The sequence below is a fragment of the Dermochelys coriacea genome, chromosome 1 (genome assembly GCF_009764565.3).
Source record: "Dermochelys coriacea isolate rDerCor1 chromosome 1, rDerCor1.pri.v4, whole genome shotgun sequence".
Lineage (NCBI taxonomy): Eukaryota > Metazoa > Chordata > Testudines > Dermochelyidae > Dermochelys > Dermochelys coriacea.
The window spans coordinates 38,689,623-38,710,018 of record NC_050068.2 but is presented as its reverse complement, the minus strand read 5'-3'; the positions used below and the strand labels follow the sequence as shown (position 1 = coordinate 38,710,018).

General features: G+C 42.5%; 1 protein-coding gene across 3 annotated transcripts in view; it reads right to left on the bottom strand.

Annotated features, from left to right (window-relative positions):
* Positions 1-20,396, bottom strand: part of RNF17 (ring finger protein 17) — a 220,853-nt gene that overhangs the window by 136,142 nt on the left and 64,315 nt on the right. For all 3 annotated transcript variants that reach the window (XM_038411672.2, XM_038411698.2, XM_043504233.1), the window contains exons 10-13: positions 18,448-18,619; positions 17,746-17,822; positions 12,980-13,054; positions 8,191-8,477 (exon numbers count right to left, since the gene is read on the bottom strand). In XM_038411672.2, coding sequence (XP_038267600.1) covers positions 8,191-8,477; positions 12,980-13,054; positions 17,746-17,822; positions 18,448-18,619 — 611 coding nt within the window. The remainder of the gene's footprint in view (positions 1-8,190; positions 8,478-12,979; positions 13,055-17,745; positions 17,823-18,447; positions 18,620-20,396) is intronic.

Below are 20,396 nucleotides of genomic sequence, written 5' to 3'. Positions count from 1 at the left end.
CAAACACGTATGCCACTATGGTGTGTGCGTGTGTACAGTGCAGCAAAGAACTTTGGCTTCCAGGACCAGTAGGGATGGTGCTCACACCCTCTAGCCCATATTCCTTCAACATGACAATTTTAAGGGCAGCAACACCCAACTCCCTTCAGTTCCCTCTCACTGAATATTTGAGCCTCCGATGGAGAGGGGATGCAGGGCCATGGAATACAAGTCTGCAGCCACATCAAAAGAACAGTTATGGTACAGGTAGGTAACTTTGTTCTTTGAGTGGTTGAAAATGTGTATTCTACTCAGGTGACTCACAAGCCATAGGAGGTAGAGTCTGGAATCTAAAGAACGACTGCGGAACTGCCTTCCCATAGTTTGCATCTGATCTAGACTCAGCCATAATAGCACAGTACTTAGTAGAAGTATATAGAGAAGACCATGTAGCAGCCCTGCAAATATCCAATATTGAATCATCACTGAGGAACGTGATCAACGTTGCTTGGGTTCTCGTCAAATGACCCCGACGCCTCTGTGGAGGAGTAATATGAGCTAATCCATGAGCAACATAATGCAGACAGTTATCCAACTGGAAACAGTGTACGGAGAGACTGCCCAACCTTCCAGGCAATCTGCGCAGGAAACAAAAAGTCAAGGTGATGGAACACAATGATTCAGTCCTCACCAAATAACACCACACACCCTCTCACATCCAACATATGAAGGTGTTGCTCATCTGTGCTTGAATGCATCTTAAGAATAACACAGACCAGTATATTATCTGGTTAAGGTGGTTTAGCAGTTCTACACTCGACAAAAATTCTGTATGCAGCCTTAGGGTCACTGTCTTTGAAATTTGCCATTGAGGCCTGCAGCTCATTTATTCTCCTTGCAAATGTTATAGCAACAAGAATGGCCACCTGCTGGCTCAGATGAAACAGAGAACAAGTTGTCAGGGGCTCAGAGACCCCATAAGGGTAGCCAGCACAGTACTAAAGTCCCACAAAGGAACCACCCCTTTCAACTAGCTCAGAAGAGGACAAAGACACAATTTTGCATGGCAGAACATGTAAGTGCATGTGGCTACATAACCTAACAATTTCAGGTATATACAGATCATAGTTGAAGGATGAGAGCATAAGGACAGACACGGATGTCTACAGACTCTACTGAAGGAGCAGTACCTCATGAAAGGAGTCCCTGAAAAGGGACAGGGTAGGAGAGTGGGATGGGGGAAAATGGACAGAAATTGGATGGCATAATCTGCTCCCACTGTGCTTAGCACCCAATTTGTCCATGGTTATTGTTTCCCAAGCACTGTAGAAGCAAGACAAGCCCATCTCCAAACTCTGGAGATGAGTCAGGAACTCCATAACTAGAATGCTGCTCTCAATACGCAAGTCAAAATGACTGCATGCTCGAAGCTGGCAGAGGACGGGCTGGCTGGTTAATATTGGACCGAGAAGGCACCCTCCTCTGTGACTTATGCCCTTTCCTGTAGATGTCTTGCTGCCTAGCGCAGCAGGATGACTGCTGGAAGCATCATTGCAGGCAGTATTGCTGCTTTTATTGACGACCTCCATAATGACATCTCTTTATGACTGAGGTATAAACTCCCAGTGAACGCAATCTACCATGGGAATCCTTAAAAGGATGTAGAATCATAGAATATCAGGGTTGGAAGAGACCTCAGGAGGTCATCTAGTCCAACCCCCTGCTCAAAGCAGGACCAATCCCCAACTAAATCATCCCAGCCAGGGCTTTGTCAAGCCTGACCTTAAAAACCTCTAAGGAAGGAGATTGCACCACCTCTCTAGGTAACCCACTCCAGTGCTTCACCACCCTTTTAGTGAAAAAGTTTTTCCTAATATCCAACCTAAACCTCCCCCACTGTAACTTGGGACCATTACTCCTTGTTCTGTCATTTGGTACCACTGAGAACGGTCTAGATCCATCCTCTTTCGAACTCCCTTTCTGGTAATTGAATGCAGCTATCAAATTCCCCTTCATTCTTCTTTTCTGCAGACTAAATAATCCCAGTTCCCTCAGTCTCTCCTCATAAGTCATGTGTTCCAGCTCCCTAATCATTTTTGTTGCCCTCTGCTGGACTCTTTCCAATTCCACATCCTTCTTGTAGTGTGGGGCCCAAAACTGGACACAGTACTCCAGATGAGGCCTCACCAATGCCGAATAGAGGGGAATGATCACGTCCCTCGATCTGCTGGCAATGCTCCTATTTATACAGCCCGAAATGCCGTTAGCCTTCTTGGAAACAAGGGCAAGCTGTTGACTCATATCCAGCTTCTCATCTACCGTAACCCCCAAGTCCTTTTCTGAAGAACTGCTGCCTAGCCACTTGGTCCCTACTCTGTAGCAGTGCATGGGATTCTTCTTTCCTCAGTGCAGGACTCTGCACTTGTACTTGTTGAACTTCGTCAGATTTCTTTTGGCCCAATCCTCCAATTTGTCTAGGTCCCTCTGTATCCTATCCCCACCCTCCAGCGTACCTATCACTCCTCCCAGTTTAGTGTCATCTGCAAACTTGCTGAGGGTGCAATCCACACCATCCTCCAGATCATTAATGAAGATACTGAACAAAAACGGCCCCAGGACCAACCCTTGGGGCACTCCGCTTGATACCGGCTGCCAACTAGACATGGAGCCATTGATCACTACCCTTTGAGCCTAATGATCTAGCCAGCTTTCCATCCACCTTTGTCCATTCATCCAGCCCATACTTCTTTAACTTGCTGGCAAGAATACTGTGGGAGACCGTATCAAAAGCTTTGCTAAAGTCAAGGAATAACACGTCCACTGCTTTCCCCTCATCCACAGAGCCAGTTATCTCATCATAGAAGGCAATTAGGTTAGTCAGGCATGACTTGCCCTTGGTGAATCCATGCTGACTGTTCCTGATCACCTTCCTCTCCTCCAAGTGCTTCAAAACTGATTCCTTGAGGACCTGCTCCATGATTTTTCCAGGGACTGAAGCGAGGCTGACTAGCCTGTAGTTCCCCAGATCTTCCTTCTCTCCTTTTTTTAAAGATGGGCACTACCTCAGCCTTTTTCCAGACATCCAGAACCTAGGCCGATTGCCATGAGTTTTCAAAGATAATGGCCAATGGTTCTGCAATCATATCCGCCAACTCCTTTAGCACTCTGGATGCAGCGCATCCGAGCCCATGGACTTGTGCTCATCCAGCTTTTCTAAATAGTCCTGAACCACTTCTTTCTCCACAGAGGGCTGGTCACCTCCTCCCCATGCTGTGCCGCAGTAGTCTGGTAGCTGACCTTGTTCGTGAAGACAGAGGCAAAAAAGGCATTGAGTACATTAGCTTTTTCCACATCCTCTGTCACTAGGTTGCCTCCCCCATTCAGTAAGGGGCCCACACTTTCCTTGACCACCTTCTTGTTGCTAACATACCTGAAGAAACACTTCTTGTTACTCTTAACATCGCTTGCTAGCTGCAACTCCAGGTGTGATTTGGCCTTCCTGATTTCACTCCTGCATGCCCGAGCAATATTTTTATACTCTTCCCTGGTCATTTGTCCAATCTTCCACTTCTTGTAAGCTTCTTTTTTGTGTTTAAGATCAGCAAGGATTTCACTATGAAGCCAAGCTGGTCGCCTGCCATATTTACTATTCTTTCTACACATCGGGATGGTTTGTTCCTGCAACCTCAATAAGGATTCTTTAAAATACAGCCAGCTCTCCTGGACTCCTTCCCCCCTCATGTTATTCTCCCAGGGGATCCTTCCCAACAGTTCCCTGAGGGAGTCAAAGTCTGCTTTTCTGAAGTCCAGGGTCTGTATTCTGCTTCCTTTCTTCCTTGTGTCAGGATCCTGAACTCGTCCATCTCATGGTCACTGCCTCCCAGGTTCCCATCCACTTTTGCTTCCTTTACTAATTCTTCCCGGTTTGTGAGCACCAGGGCAAGAAGAGCTCTGCCCCTAGTTGGTTCCCTCCAGCACTTGCACCAAGAAATTGTCCCTACACTTTCCAAAAACTTCCTGGATTGTCCGTGCACTGCTGTATTGATCTCCCAGCAGATACCGGTGTGATTGAAGTCCCCGAGAACCAGGGGCTGTGATCTAGTAACTTCTGTTAGTTGCCTGAAGAAAGCCTCGTCCACCTCATCCTCCTGGTCTGGTGGTCTATAGCAGATTCCTACCACGATATTATCCTTGTTGATCGCACTTCTAAACTTAATCCAGAGACACTCAGGATTTTCTGCAGTTTCATACTGGAGCTCTGAGCAGTCATACTGCTCTCTTACATACAATGCAACCCCCCACCTTTTCTGCCCTGCCTGTCCTTCCTGAACCGTTTATATCCATCCATGACAGTACTCCAGTCATGTGAGTTACCCCACCAAGTCTCAGTTGTTCCAATCACATCATAATTCCTTGACTGTGCCAGGACTTCCAGTTCTCCCTACTTGTTTCCCAAGCTTCCTGCATTCATGTATAGGCACTTAAGATAACTCACTGCTTTTTCAGTATGAGGCAGGAGTCCTCCCCTCTTGCGCTCTCCTACTCATGCTTCCTCCTGGCATCCCACTTATCTCAGGGCTTTGGTCTTCTTCCCCCGGTGAACCTAGTTTAAAGCCCTCCTCATTAGGTTAGCCAGCCTGCTTGTGAAGATGCTCTTCTCTCTCTTTGTTAGGTGGTGCCCATCTCTGCCTAGCAATCCTTCTTGGACCACCATCCCATGGTCAAAGAATCCAAAGCCTCCTCTCTGATACCACCTGCGTAGCCATTCGTTGACTTCCACAATTTAATGGTCTCTAGCCGGGCCCTTTCTTTCCACAGGGAGGATGGACGAGACCACCACTTGCCCCTCAAACTCCTTTATCCTTCTTCCCAAAGCCATTTAGTCTATAGCGCACGGATCGGCAACCTTTGGCACATGGCCCGCCAGGAAAAGCCCCTGGTGGGTGAGGCCAGTTTACCTGCCATGTCCGCGGGTTCTGCCGATCACACTCCCACTGACCGCAGTTCACCGCTCCAGGCCAATGGGGGCCGTGGGAAGCGGTGTGGGCCAAGGGATGTGCTGGCTGCCCTTCCTGCAGCCCGCATTGGCCTGGGACGGCGACCCGCAGCCAGTGGGAGCTGCAATCGACCAAATATGTGGACGCAGCAGGTAACAAACTGGCACGGCCTGCCAGGGGCTTTCCCTGAAGGGCCATGTGGCAAAGGTTGCCAATCCCTGCACTATAGACTACATGGCTCTGTGAAGAAGGATAAAGGAGTTTGAGGCGCAAGTGGTGTTTCCCTGGCGGGCTGCATGACAATCCCTGATATACTGTTTTCTCAGGTTTTCCCAGAAAATAAAGCCCACCCCTCAAAAGGTAAATCCTTTATGCTCTGTTGGACCTCAGGGGTTATGGCAAAGTTCTGCTGCCACAAGGCTGCAGTTACAATTGATGCCACAATACTGGGACAATTATCTGGCATGCCCAATGCCGATGTCTTGGCAACGATGTCTTGACCACTAGATGGCCTTCCACAAGAACACCCTTAAACTCTTCCCTGGAGGATTCTGACAAGTTGACAAGTACTCCTTTTCTTTTTGCGAATACAGACTAACACGGCTGCTACTCTGAAACCTGACAAGTTGTCAGTAAATCTGGACATAGCTTCCCAATTAAAGTAATATTTAGACAACAGTGCCTGCTGATTCATAATGTGCATTTGTAACAAGATAGAATAGTTTTTTTCTCCCCAACAAATCTAGCCTTGTATACTCCGTCCTTAAACATGGACTTTTATCTCCCCTGCCATAATCTAACATTTTCTGCCACTACACCTAGAGAATTAGGGATTGGATGTATGTAGAGGCACTCTAAAGCCTACACGGACAGAATACTGTCTATCAGTACACTTTGCTGTGGATGGTTAAGAAGCTGGTGTATGCCATAAGGTCTTTGTACGTTTCAAAAGCACTTCTTTTATAGGGACAGTTACTCTCGCTGGGGCTGACAACTGGAGGACGTCCACCAATGTATAGGTATTCTACTGAACAAACTCAGCCTGAATATCCAAGGCCGTAGCCATCCATCTCAGGAGATCCTGATAAGACTTAAAATTCTTAAGCACAGGAAAAGAGAAATCTGGCACCACAGAATCATCCAGTGAGGAGGAAGAGGAAGGGAGCAGGGCCAGTGGAGCCTCTTGCTGGAGCACTTGCCCCACAAGCACAGTTAAGGCTGAACCATTTCAGAGAGAGCAACCTCAGTCTCTTTCTGCAATGCAGGTGGCTCAAGAGGGGACACTACGGACAGGATTGGAGACTTTGCCCTGGACTGAGGACCAGGACCTTGCCTATCAAAGAATGTCCCAAGGATTTCAAGGAGGGCAAGCATAGGGCACTGGTGGTCAGTACACACTCCTATGCCTCCTTCAGGAGTGGTGCCAATCTTGGTTCCAACGGTGATCCACAGGAGCTCTCAAAAACTTTTGGGAGCTGTGCTTGAAAGCAATGGTGAGGGAGAAAATGTCTTCAATCTCACTGAACCCTGGATGTCGTCCGATGGCAATGCAGAAGCCACCCCAGATGAAGCAAGCAAAAACAACCAGCCTCATCCGAATGCCCATATGCGGGATACATCGGTAGTGACGATGGTAGAGTAGTAGACATCTTGAATACTACAAGGGACATCGCACTCCCAGTAGGCATCAGAACAGATGTAGGTACCAAAGCTGGGCCTGGAACTGATCCTGCAGATGTGTCATTATTTGTGCCGAAGACAGTATCTGCGCCAACAGGCCCCTCAGTACTGAGGGCGAAGCAGACCTCACGTCAGCATTCTGAGCATTGGGTAGTGCGGACAATGGGGCTGATGACAGAGACAACTCTGCAACTATATCAGGTAGCGACAAGGACACAGCAGAAGCAGCCATGGCAGTTGAATGGCCCTGAATTACTGGAGAATCAGGAATGGAGAGGCAGAGAAGGTCCGATGCTGCCTGCTAGCCATCGGCATAGGAAGTCAGTGGCGACACCAATGCTGTCAGTACCAGACTCAATGGACATCCCATGGATGGTACCGGAATTGATGGTACGGGGTCCAAATAATGTCAACTCGGGTCCAGACAGTGGTTAGATGGCCTAGCTCTATCTTGCGTGCCCAACTAATCATGGTGCCAGTCTGCACTCCTCTTAGAAAAAGAGGAGGACTCTCTCAGAGCCATGAAATAGCTCTGGTCCATCTTTTGAGACCTTTTCCTCAGGAGGACCAAAAGAAGAAGAATCCCTCTTCCTCCTAAGAGAGATATTCGACTTTGGGCCTGGAACAACATTTCATGCCAGCTCAGAAGGTCTCTCTGGGACCAGATGATCTGTGGAGGTCTCCCGTGTTGAACCAGGTCTCGTGGCATGCTCCAAAAGGTGAAAATCTCTTGACACCTGCGTTCTTTTTTTGAATTTACAGATAGAGCACCTTTCCTTAATATGCCCCTCCCCCAGGCACAATAAACTCCAAATATGGGGGTCACTATTAGAGATAGGCACCCCACACAATGGGCAGTGTTCAAAACCTGGTGAAGACATCCCAATCTACTTAACTACTAACTAAACCTAAAGGTACTACTATAAACAGATAAACCTAAAGGTACTACTATATACAGCAAAATCCCAGAACATTGTCACACAGAAAGCGTGTGGTGAAATACCACACGGAAAGCTCCGACTGAAGCCCTGGGCACTGAGAAGGAACTGAGGGGTGTTGGGAATGGTACTGCCCTTAAATAACCATGGGAGGAGCTATGGACCAGAGGACTCAGGGCCACCCCTACAAGTACTGTGAGGCAAAGTTCCCTGGCTTCAGTGCACAGAGCATGTGCACACCCAGGTGGAATACACATCTGCAATCAATCACCTGAGAGACTTAAATCTGTTACTGGTTAAAGCAACACACTGGCCTGAATGAAGGCCCAGACTGACCTGGGGGAAAAAGGCCAGGAGGACAAATCTCCAGCAACCAGTGACCCATACTCTAAAGGAGATGACTCAAGTAGTCAATGGAAATCATCAAGGCCAAGAACCCATACTGATCAGAACCTTGAATGGAAAAATTCCAGCTACAGAAAAAGCAATAAAAAAAAAACGAAGCAAAGGGAGTGCTAAAAGGGCTAGTCTTGATAAACACACTAGTTTAAAAGATATATTCATATGTTCAAATTTACAATTATTAAGCAACTCACTTTCCTGGTCATCTTCCATGATTTCTTCAATTATGACATCAGGATCAGACATCGTTTGGGGTAAAGTCAGAATGCTTTGAGAGGGTGTGGTAATTAATTTGTAAAGCTGGACATTTTTCACTTCTGTATGCACATCAAGTTCTTGCTGTATAAGAGTCTCTGCTTCATTACCTCTGACAAGTGGTGTAAATTTATTCTTTTCTACTGACAAATAAGTGTCACAGTCTGATACTTCTGCCGGATTACTGACCATGGGAATGCTTTGTCCATCATCTCCAGGGCAACATCTATTTGGAGAAATATATTAACTTATTAAGGTTTCATTTCACAGAAGGGTACCAGTAAAGCAGAATTTTATTTTAAAAAATCACAATTCCATGAAAAAATACTGGGACTTATTCTCAAGAACAATTATTTTTTTAAAATGTAAATAAAAACATAAAAAGCAATCTTCCAAAAAGTTCAAGATACCCTTAACATCCATTAAAGGTTCAAAACAAAGCAATGGAGCAACAATTATCTCAAGAGAAAAACAGGGAGGAAATCCCCCTCATGCCAACCACTGATCCCAAACAAACAAATCCCTAATATGATCAACACAGTCTTACTCTCCAAAAAACTGAAAGATAGATCTAGGCTTTATATAGCAGAATGCCCCCAAGATCTATAGATCTTCAGACCAGAACAGACCCTAAAATCTCTACCCCCTGCAGAAGATCCCTGCTATCCTCAGAAAAAGTAAGTTATACTTATTTTTCCTCACTGTTGAATCTAGCAGTGAAGAGTTTATAAAAAGAAAAGGAGTACTTGTGGCACCTTAGAGACTAACAAATTTATTAGAGCATAAGCTTTCGTGAGCTACAGCTCACTTCATCGGATGCATCCGATGCATCCGATGAAGTGAGCTGTAGCTCACGAAAGCTTATGCTCTAATAAATTTGTTAGTCTCTAAGGTGCCACAAGTACTCCTTTTCTTTTTGTGAATACAGACTAACACGGCTGCTACTCTGAAACCTGTGAAGAGTTTATGTTCACAACGTTCTTTCCTAAAATGCTCCAAATAATAGTAATACATAGGCTTGGAAAGATTCTATTTTTATGGTTAAATGTGGTAAATGTCAAATTTCACCATACACACAAACCTACGAAAAAATATTTCCATCGATAATAATTAAAATTTACAATGCTGATTGAGAACTTATTGGAGTTTTATTTAAAAAATATTTACTTTGTATATTTTTACATGTGATGTCAATTTGTGTTTTAACAGTCATGAAGCTTTAAACTTTTTAAAATCTCGGTGTATACGGTCATTAAATTATCTGACCCTCCCCTATTTCTGACGTACCCGTGTAATTTCCTGTAACTGTGCAAAATTTAAATTAATAAAAAAATCTAAAATAATGCTTAAAAATAAGTATTGATATTACCTATCAAAATGATAAATAATCAAATTCTGCCAAACCTAGTAATACATATTAAACACGTGGAAGAAAAGTATTAGATTATTTAGTCCAACTCTAAACCATTAGAAGATTTTTCCTACAACATATATTTGAGAGGTCTGCCCAATCTAGTTATAAATATCTCAGAAACAGGGTTGTTACCATTTTCCTTAAAAAGAAAAGGAATACTTGTGGCACCTTAGAGACTAACAAATTTATCTGAGTATAAGCTTTCGTGAGCTACAGCTCACTTCACTGAATGCATCCAATGAAGTGAGCTGTAGCTCATGAAAGCTTATACTCAAATAAATTTGTTAGTCTCTAAGGTGCCACAAGTACTCCTTTTCTTTTTGCGAATACAGACTAACACGGCTGCTACTCTGAAACCTGTCATTTTCCTTAAGAGATTATTCTTCATTCTGCCTTGTCTCCACTAGGAACTCACCCCAATTCCTGCAATCGATGGCCAGGTCCCCATATAATTGCACCACATACAAGTTTGGAAAAGGAAAGCTACATTTTACACAAAAGCACATTACTTTGATTTCAAGCAGAAATAAAGTTTCACTTGTGCAAATTGTAGTTTTCCTGGTTTATACTTGCTGTCTGCACTAGTTATGTACTAAAGCTGGCTAGAATAGACGCAAATTCCCAGTTTCAGATAGACCTAATATTCCTGGGATAACTGGGCAGGATAGTGACCTGACTGATGGAATTTTCCCAACATTCAAACATTTTTCTTTTCTTTAGTTCATTCCTGCTGTGATACCTAAACCATTCTTCTTTCTGCATGCTGTTTACACCCTTCAAATATTTTCTCCTCATCCGCCTTCACACCAACACACAAGCTTACCCTATACTAGTACACATTTGATTCTTTTAAATATTTCCTCAAAAACTAATTCCTTTCTTAAACACTGTTGCTTTTCTTTGAACTCCCTCCATTATCCTTCTGGTGTTGAGGTGCCAGGAACGAAACCCACCTACCTCAACAAGTGGAAAACTTGATGAGACAGGCAAAAATTAGGACAGCCCCAGTAGAAAGGGGAAATAGAGCACTCACTGGGGGGTCACAACGGTGGCCACTCCCCCTACAGAGGTTTTATCCACTCACTGGCCAGCTGGGGAGGAAGGGAGCTAATTGGTCCGTCACTCTCCTCCTTCACAAATTTAACCCCTAGCCCAGGATACATGGAACATTTTGTGCTCTATTTCAGCAGCCCTACTCCCTCTCTCTGTAACTGTAGTTTCACAGCTGTGTCTTGCAGAAGCTGCAGGTCTTACCAATCACCTATGTTGGGGTCAAGAAATAATTTTTCTTTCCATTGGGGCCATATTAGCATAGGCCTGATGGGTTTTCCCCCTGCTTTGCAGCATCTTGGAGGCACAATTAGGTTAAATAGGAATAGAATTTCATAGTATGTGGTAGTATTTAGTAGGAATGTTAGTTTTGTCACAACTTGTGGCTAAATTCTAATTAAATTAAAAAGAATGGTTCCCAGAAGGCCTGCGATTTTGCTGATGGGCCTTGTGCTTGTGGGAATGACGTCCTAACCTTCTAGTGTCCTGTCCTCCTTCCATGGGTGGGGGAGTAGTAGGATTCAGATGAGCAAACTGAGTCTGAATCCTACTACTGATTTAGTTGGTGTTGGTCCTGCTTTGAGCAGGGGGTTGGACTAGATGACCTCCTGAGATCTCTTCCAACCCTAATCTTCTATGAGTCTTAGGGGTAGACTGAGCAGAGTCTACCCTGGATTATGGGTTATATGGTAGAAGCTTGTAACCGTACACTGGAACCATTTAAAATGCCTACTATGAGAAAATATGGTTGATAGGACATGAAGCACTGATCCCCATGCTTCATTTAATACAGTTGCAGCCTGCCACTTAAAATCCATCCCTGCATCTGTCTTCATTTGCAGCCATGTCCAGATCAAATAATGCAGCATTATAGAGTAGGTTTCAAAGATTTACAGAGGGCTACAGTCTCTGATCCTATGCCTGTTCTGGCTGCTCCAAGCCCTACTCCTGAGAGAATTCTGTGCCTCTGCAGAATTTTGCAGAAATTAACCTTGTGCACACAGATTTTCCTCCCCCCGCCTCCCAGAAATGGGCTGCAGTGCTGCTGGATGCCACTAGAGGCCACTGGACAAAGCAAAACCCAGCTTGCACATAGAAGACACTGCTGGGGAAATTTCAGAGTAGCAGCTGGGGAGAGGGAGAGGGAGCTAGAGCTTGACTGTTCCTGGCAGCTGACAGGTATTTTGAAGTAAATTACCATCATATTTGAAATTGGCATGATTATGCAGTGTTATTTTGACAAATAAAATATGCAGAATTTTAAACACTGCGCAAAGAATTTTTTATTTTTTGACGCAAAATGCCCCCAGAGTAAAGCCATATATACTTTGCTATATACATTCATCCTCCATCTCTATTAACATCACTGCTATTTAAGTTTCTACCTCCAAGCATAACAGGGTTTTTCCTTGGTGTATTGAATTTTTCCAAGGTTGAATCTAAGTTTTCCCCCCTACCTATGGGCCTGATATGGCCTTACATTCCTAGCCTCTCTAGGTCCCTCTTTAGAGTTTCTTCTCTCTCCTCACTGGACTTTGCAACATTTCCCAAATATTATCTACATGTTAGAATGCTCTACAGCCCCTTTTTCAGACTATCGATGGCAGTGATTATCCAAATACTGACACCTACGGCACTCCACTACAAACAGTTCATCAATTTGATATACTATAAATCATCATAATTTACAGTCATTTGTCAAAAACTGTTTGAGCAAGTGAAAGCAAAGAGGCTCAATAAAATAGAAACAATAGCTGTTTTCCAGTAAGAAAATGTGTCATTTATGTTTAATCTATATTGATTTTTCTGTTACCTCATAATCAGAGTTTATCCTCAAAAGATGTATTACTGAATATTTTAGTATTTGCTATTAACTTTACAAATGGGTTTACATTTACTCAGAGTAATTTTCATTTACTGGAAGTACTGACATCCCAATTATTCCACCCCTTTCTGTATCTTGAGATTGGTATAATGTTTATCATAAAGAAATCCCAATGGTAAAGGCACCTTATACCAATATACCCAATGGTACCCAATCCTCCAATAAGCAGTTTTAACCTATACTGAAGTCCTGCTTCTTATCTGAATCAAAGAAAGACTGAAATAATGACTTAAGTTCTCTTTCTATAACTGTACATTCTAGTTTTAAAATCAGTAAGCATACATGCAGACCTTTGCTAGGTGTTTGTAAATTGCTAACAGTAAGAAAATTGCTGAAATCACTGCACTAGTTTTCTTTACTAAAAAAAGAAAATGCTTACTTTGTAGGTATTTCCAATTCAATCTTCCCTATGTTTTTGAATACAGAGGTAATTTCATCACAGTTCATGAGAAATCTACAGTAAAAGAAGAATGATATCAGGGAGGTCACCCAAAGGTTTAAAATCAGTCTGACAATTCACAAATATTATATTAACTAATTAGTGAAGTCCTATAGGGTCTGAAGCAATGTGAAGAAACAGAGATCAATTCAGTTTTCCATTTCTCCAACTTTAGCCAAGAAAAATTACCAATGACTAACACACTGATGACAGCTCTCTAATGGTAGACTTGGTTGCTCATTCACCTTTACATATAAATTTATTATGTGGTATAATCTGATTTCCGAGCATTCCTTCACTACTTCTGCATTTATTTGGCGAGTTTCTATATCAATGCCTAACACTGTTCCACAAATAATCCTTAGGGTAGTGAAAATATAAATTATATTCTTCAACAAAAATCCTCAGGAACTATAGTATACTCAAAACCCAACTATTTAAATCTTTCTTTGTTTCTGGCTTACATCAAAATGAAGCTACTATTTCCACCTCCTGCCAAATCAAAATTGACAAATTAATTCAGGGGAAAAAAATCTCAAAGTTCTTTTATATTTAATTTTCTGGCTAGTCTCAGAGCTCTCAAAATCTGATTCCTATCATATAGCAAGGAGTAGGCTAACAGAACTGAAAATAAAGATTTCTGACTATTCTCTTGATCAAGAGAGGGACAGCAGCACCCAAAAAAAGATGTTACGGTCAGGACTGTGGCTCTGAAGCTGTACCAGCTTTAAGTTGGACTTGTATATTATTTGCTTTCACTTCTGTTAGAAAATTCAGGGCGAGGGGGCCACTGAGATTTCATTTTGAGCAGCCCGTGTGGGAGCCCAGCATACACGAGGGACAGAAGAGTGGACATCTGATTAGAAAAAAATTTAAGTTACTCACTTTTATACAGTGTATTACTACTTTATTATTTATTAGGGCAGTCAATTAATCGCAATTAACTCATGTGATTAACTTAAAAAAATCGTGATAAAAAAATGAAACGTGATTAATCGCAGTTTCAATCGCACTGTTAAACAATAGAATACCAATTGAAATTATTTAATATTTTGGATGTTTTTCTACATTTTCATATATATTGTATTCGATGTTGCAACTGAAATCAAAGGGTGTATTATTTCTTATTACAAATATTTGCACTGTAAAAATGATAAACGAAACAGTATTTTTCAATTAATCCCATACAAGTACTGTAATGCAATCTCATCATTGTTACATAACTGCACTCAAAAACAAAACAATGTAAAACTTCAGAGCCTACAAGTCATAGAATCATAGAACTGGACGGGACCTAGACAGGTCATCTAGTCCAGTCCCCGGCAGGAGTAAGTATTATCTAGACCATCCCTGACAGGAGTCTGTCTAACCTGCTCTTAAAAATCTCCAATGATGGACACTCTACAACCTCCCCAGGCAATTCATTCCAGTGCTTAGCCATCCTGACTGTTGGGAAGTTTTTCCTAATGTCCAACCTACATCTCCCTTGCTGCAATTTAAGCCCATTGCTTCTCGTCTTATCCTCAGAGGTTAAGAAAAACATTTTTTCTTCCTCCTCCTTGTAACAACCTTTTACATACTTGAAAAAGTATGTCGCCTCTCAGTCTTCTCTTTTCAAGACTTAAAAAACCCAATTTTTTCAATCTTCCCTCATAGGTCATGTTTTCTAGACCTTTCATCATTTTTGGTCAGTCTTCTATAGACCCTCTCCAATTTGTCCACATCCTTCCTGAAATGTGGTTCCTAGAACCGGACACAATACTCCAGATGAGGCCTAATCAGTGTGGAGCAGAGCAGAAGAAGAATTACTTCTCTTGCTTACTACACTTCTGCTAATACATCCCAGAATGATGTTCACTTTTTTGCAACATCGTTGCACTGTTGACTCATATTTAGCTCGTTGTCCACTATGACCCACAGATCCCATCCCACAGTACTCCTTCCTAAGCAGTTTAATTCCCATTTTGTATGTGTGCAACCGATTGTTCCTTCCTAAATAGAGTACTTTGCATTTGTCTTTATTGAATTTCACCCTATTTACTTCAGACCATTTCTCCAGTTTGTCCAGATCATTTTGAATTTTAATCCTATCCCCCAAAGCACTTGAAACCCTTCCCAGCTTGGTATCATCCACAAACTTTATAAATGTAATCCCTCTATCATTATCTAAATCACCGATGAAGATATTGAGCAGAACTGGACCCAGAACTGATCCCTGGAGGATCCCACTTGTTATGCCCTTCCAGCATGACTGTGAACCATGGATAACTACTCTCTGGAATGGTTTTCCAACCAGTTTTGCACCCACCTTCTAGCAGCTCCATCTAGGTTGCATTTCCTAGTTTATGAGAAGGTCATGCGAGACGGTATCAAAAGCTTTACTAAAAAGTCAGGATATACCATGTCTACTACTTCCCCTCCTCCCAATCCACAAGGCTTGTTACCCTGACAAAGAAAGCTATCAGGTTGGTTTGACGTGATTTGTTTTTGACAAATCCATGCTGACTGTTACTTATCACATTATCTTCTAGATGTTTGCAAACTGATTGCTTAATTATTAGCTCCATTATCCTTCCAGGTACAGAAGTTAAACTGACGGGTCTGTAATTCCCTGGGTTGTTCCACTCAGTCCTACTTCTTTTTCAGCCAATCGCTAAGACAAACAAGTATGTTTACATTTACAGGAGTTAATGCTGCCCTCCTCTTATTTACAATGTCATCAGAAAGTGAGAACAGGCATTTGCATAGCACTTTTGTAGCCGGCATTGCAAGGTATTTACGTGCCAAATATGGTAAATATTCACATGCCCCTTCCTGTTTCAGCCATCATTCCAGAGAACATGCTTCCATGCTGATGACCTCGTTAAAAAATAATGCTTTAATTAAATTTGTAACTGAACTTCTTGGGGGAGAATTGTATGTCCCCTGCTCTGTTTTACCCACATTCTGACATATATTTAATGTTTTAGCAGTCTTGAATGATGACCCAGCACATGTTGTTCATTTTAAGAACACTGTCACTGAAGATTGACAAAACACAAAGAAGGCACCGATGTGAGATTTCTAAAGATAGCTACAGCACTCGATCCAAGGTTTAAGAATCTGAAGTGCCTTCCAAAATCTGAGAGGGACGAGGTGTGGAGCATGCTTTCAGAAGTCTTAAAAGAGCAACACTCCAATGCGGAAACTACAGAACCCGAACCACCAAAAAAAAAAAGCAACCTTCTGCTGGTGGCATCTGACGCAGACAATGTTGCAAGGTATTTACGTGCCAGATGCGCTAAAGATTCATATATCCCTTCATGATTCAACCACCATTCCAGAGGACATGCATCCATGCTGATGACGGGTTCTGCTCAATAACAATCCAAAGCAGTGTGGACCGACGCATGTTCATTTTCATTGTCTGCGTCAGATGCCACCAGGAGAAGGCTGCTTTTCTTTTTTGTTGGTTCGGATTCTGTAGTTTCCGCATTCGAGTGTTGCTCTTTTAAGACTTCTGAAAGCACGCTCCACACCTCGTCTCTCTCAGATTTTGGAAGGCACTTCAGATTCTTAAACCTTGGATCGAGTGCTGTAACTATCTTTAGAAATCTCACATCAGTGCCTTCTTTGTGTTTTGTGACTCTTCAGTGACAGTGTTCTTAAAATGAACTACATGTGCTGGGTTATCATTCAAGACTGCTAAAACATGAAATATGTATCAGAATGTGGGTAAAACAGAGCAGGGGACATACAATTCTCCCCCAAGGAGTTCAGTTACAAATTTAATTAACATATATTTTTAACGAGGTCATCAGCATGGAAGCATGTCCTCTGGAATGATGGCTGAAACAGGAAGGGGCATATGAATATTTAGCACATCTGGCACGTAAATACCTTGCAACATCAGCTACAACAGTACCATCACAATGCCTGTTCTCACTTTCAGAGAGAAAACAAGAAGCAGCAGCATTATCTCCTGCAAATGTAAACAAACTTGTTTGTCTGAGCAATTGGCTGTACAAGAAGTAGGACTGAGTGGACTTGCAGGCTCTAAAATTTTACATTGTTGCAGTGTTTTTTGTAAATAATTCTATAATTTGTAAGTTCTACTTTCATGATAAAGAGATTGCACTACAGTACTTGTAATAGGTGAAATGAAAAATACTATTACTTTTGGGTTTTTTACAGTGCAAATACTTGTAATCAAAAATAAATAAAGTTAGGCACTGTACACTTTGTATTCTGTGTTGTAACTGAAATCTATATATTTGAAAATGTAGAAAACATCCAAAATATTTAAATAATGGTATTCTATTATTGTTTAGCACTGCAATTAATGGCTACTAATTTTTTAATTGCTTGACAGCCCTATTATTTATGCATTACACATGGTGAAAGTTTGCTTATATCTTTTGAAATGCAAACACTTCTGTGTTTACAGAACAGTAAAGTCAATTTCATCGGTTTTTAATACATCGATTTCACATGTACTTTTCCATTTGCTTATTTCAAAAGAATGATTCAAACTGGTGCTATTGGGCATTTTTTTGTATCTATCACGTAAATCACACAAATTACTCAAGACAAGTCCATTTCTTATTACTTTAATTTGTATTAAACTTATTACAAAAATAAGAGTATCAGTTTACTACTTTAGATGCATAAATACCATTGTGTCACAGTTTTTACCTTCTGCTGTAACTCAGGCTTGAATAATTTACCTTAGAGATGTTCTTTCCTTCAAAGTATCCACCCTTGAGAGTTCACCCTCAACTGTCAACTTTAAGTTATGAATAACCTCAAATTTAAAAAAAGAGCAATTTTATTTTCTATTACATAAACATCAGATACATGAACAGATCCTGTATCAGGGGATAACGGTCTCCAGTATTGGACAATCAGCACACAACACTTCACTTGCACATAAAATTTAAGAAATAAATAATTGTATTCTGAACCAGAACGGTGAGCAAGCAACTTAATTTAAGCCTGCCTAACCTAAACAGGCACCTGATAAAATGGAGAGGTCCACAGCTGAATCTATGTGGATACAAAGCCCCAGCTGCAAGAATACAAAAATACTATTTGGGTTATACTACTGGCATCCAGATTAGGAAAAATAAATTGGTTGCACAATATTGGGAGATCAGAGGCAACAAAGTCTAAAAATAATGGGGAACTTAAATGAACCACATACAAACTGCAAGGCCATAATGAGACATGGTTTAAAGAATCAAGTTCAGACGTCTGAAAAAAAAATATAAAATGTTTTACAGTAACAAACTTAATCTTGAAATATTAACGAACAGGAAGATGGATCACAGTAACAGCCTAAAACTTTCAGCCAGAAGAGTAAACGTAAAAGAAACTGAGTCTGGCTAATCCATTCAAAGAAAATTTTACAGTGGATTAATTTTAACTACCTGATTCAAATCACAACAGGTTCTTAACGAGGGTGTAATTTTTAACTCCTTTGCTAGCCTCATGGCGCCATTCAAGTTGTTTCTCTTCTCTTCAATGTACTGCTTAGCCTTTATGATGCTGGCTACATAATTATCTGTGTTCTTCACTAATTCTGCATGCAACTTCCTTTTCCTATATTAGAAACACAAAATGAAAGATTATATTTCAGAATTTAGTAATCCCTAAGTATTGCAATAGTATAGACTGAACTAAAGCTGTAAGCATAATTGTGTCACAACCCTGCCACAAATAAACTGGCTACTTTCACATTGGAGTTGGATTTTCCTAGTATGCCAGCATCAGCAAAACGTGCTAGAAGCCAGATGTTGAGTGAATTAATGTGAACTACAGTAAAAATCATTAAAAAGAGAGTTATTTATTTAGTAGGGGCCATCTCTGGAAAAGAAAAAAAAAAACAAAAAAGGAAGATTACTCACCTTGTAACAGTAAGTGTGGGTCTTCGAGATGCGTTGCCCTGGGGGAGCTCAACTCTAGTGGTATTCACATCCCTGCGTCTCAGATCGGAGATTTTAAGAAGCAGTGATGGTTCGGCCTGCACAAGTGCTCTCCCCATCTCGTTCTCTGCCCGAGGGCTATATAGTGCTGGATAAGTGAAATGCCCTCAGTTCTTTCTCTACCACAGAGCTCATGTTCAGTGCTCTGAAGCAGAGGGGAGGAGTATCGAAAGTGGAGCACCCATAGGGTCACACACCTCAAAGAACCACAGTTACTGCACAAGGTGAGTAACCCTTTCTTCTTTCAGTAGTGTCCCTATGGGTGCTCCACTCAAAATGACTCTACAGCAGTATTCCTAATGGAGGAATGGGGCTTCAGAGTTGAGTCTAATAGTGAAAAGACAGAGGAGTCAAATATGGCCTCGGACACTGTGTGAGTGTATAATGGACAATAAATGTATGAGCAGATGTCCAAGTCACTTCTTTGCATATTTCTGTGACTGCAACATTCTTGAGGAAGGCTATGGAAGTGGGAAAAAACAGTTACCTACCTTTCATAAGTGTTGTTCTTCGAGATGTGTTGTTCATATCTATTCCAAGTAGGTGTGTGAGCACCGTGTACAGACTCAGCAGAAGATTTTTCCCCTAGCGTACCCATCAGGGTTGGCTGTGGAGACCCTGGAGTCATGCCTTAATGGCACCTTCCAACCTGCCGCCTCTTCAGTTCCTTCTTGCCCGGTACTCCAACAGAGGGGAGGCTGGTGGGTCTTAGAATGAACATGAGCAATATATCTCGAAGAACAACAGTTATGAAAGGTAGGTAACCGTTTTTTCTTCAAGTGACTGCTCATGTCGATTCCAAATAGGCGACTGCCAAGCAGTCCCTAGGTGGAGGGGTCAGAGTTCACAGAGACACAGACTGAAGCATCGCTCTGCAAAATGCAGCATCATCTCTAGCCTGCTGTGTGACAGAGGCGCCAACTTCTCCTGGTGACAGTGGGTGCTCATGCCCCCCAGCCCCACGCCAACTCCAGCCCTGCCCTGCCCCCATTCCAACCCCTTCCCCAAAATCCCTGACGGAACTCCCCCCCCTCCCTGCCCGGGTGAACCCCTTCCCCAAATCCCCGCCCGAGCCCTGCCTCTTCCCCACATCCTCCCCTGAGCACGCTGTGTTCCCACTCCTCTCCCCACCCTCCCAGAGCTTGTTACACCGTGAAACAGCTGTTTTGCGGCAGCAAGCGCTCTGAGAAGCAGGGACAGCGTGCTCAGGGGAGGAGGCGGCGGCGAGCTGGGGTGGAGAGCTTGGCTGCCGGGGGGTGCAGAGCACCCACCAATTTTTCCCCATGGGTGCTCCAGCCCCAGAGCAAGTGGAAAGGTTTCTGCTTCCAACGACTACCTCCCTAACTGAGACTGAGCATGCAAGCTCTAACGGGTTAAGCCATGGAGTTTTCATA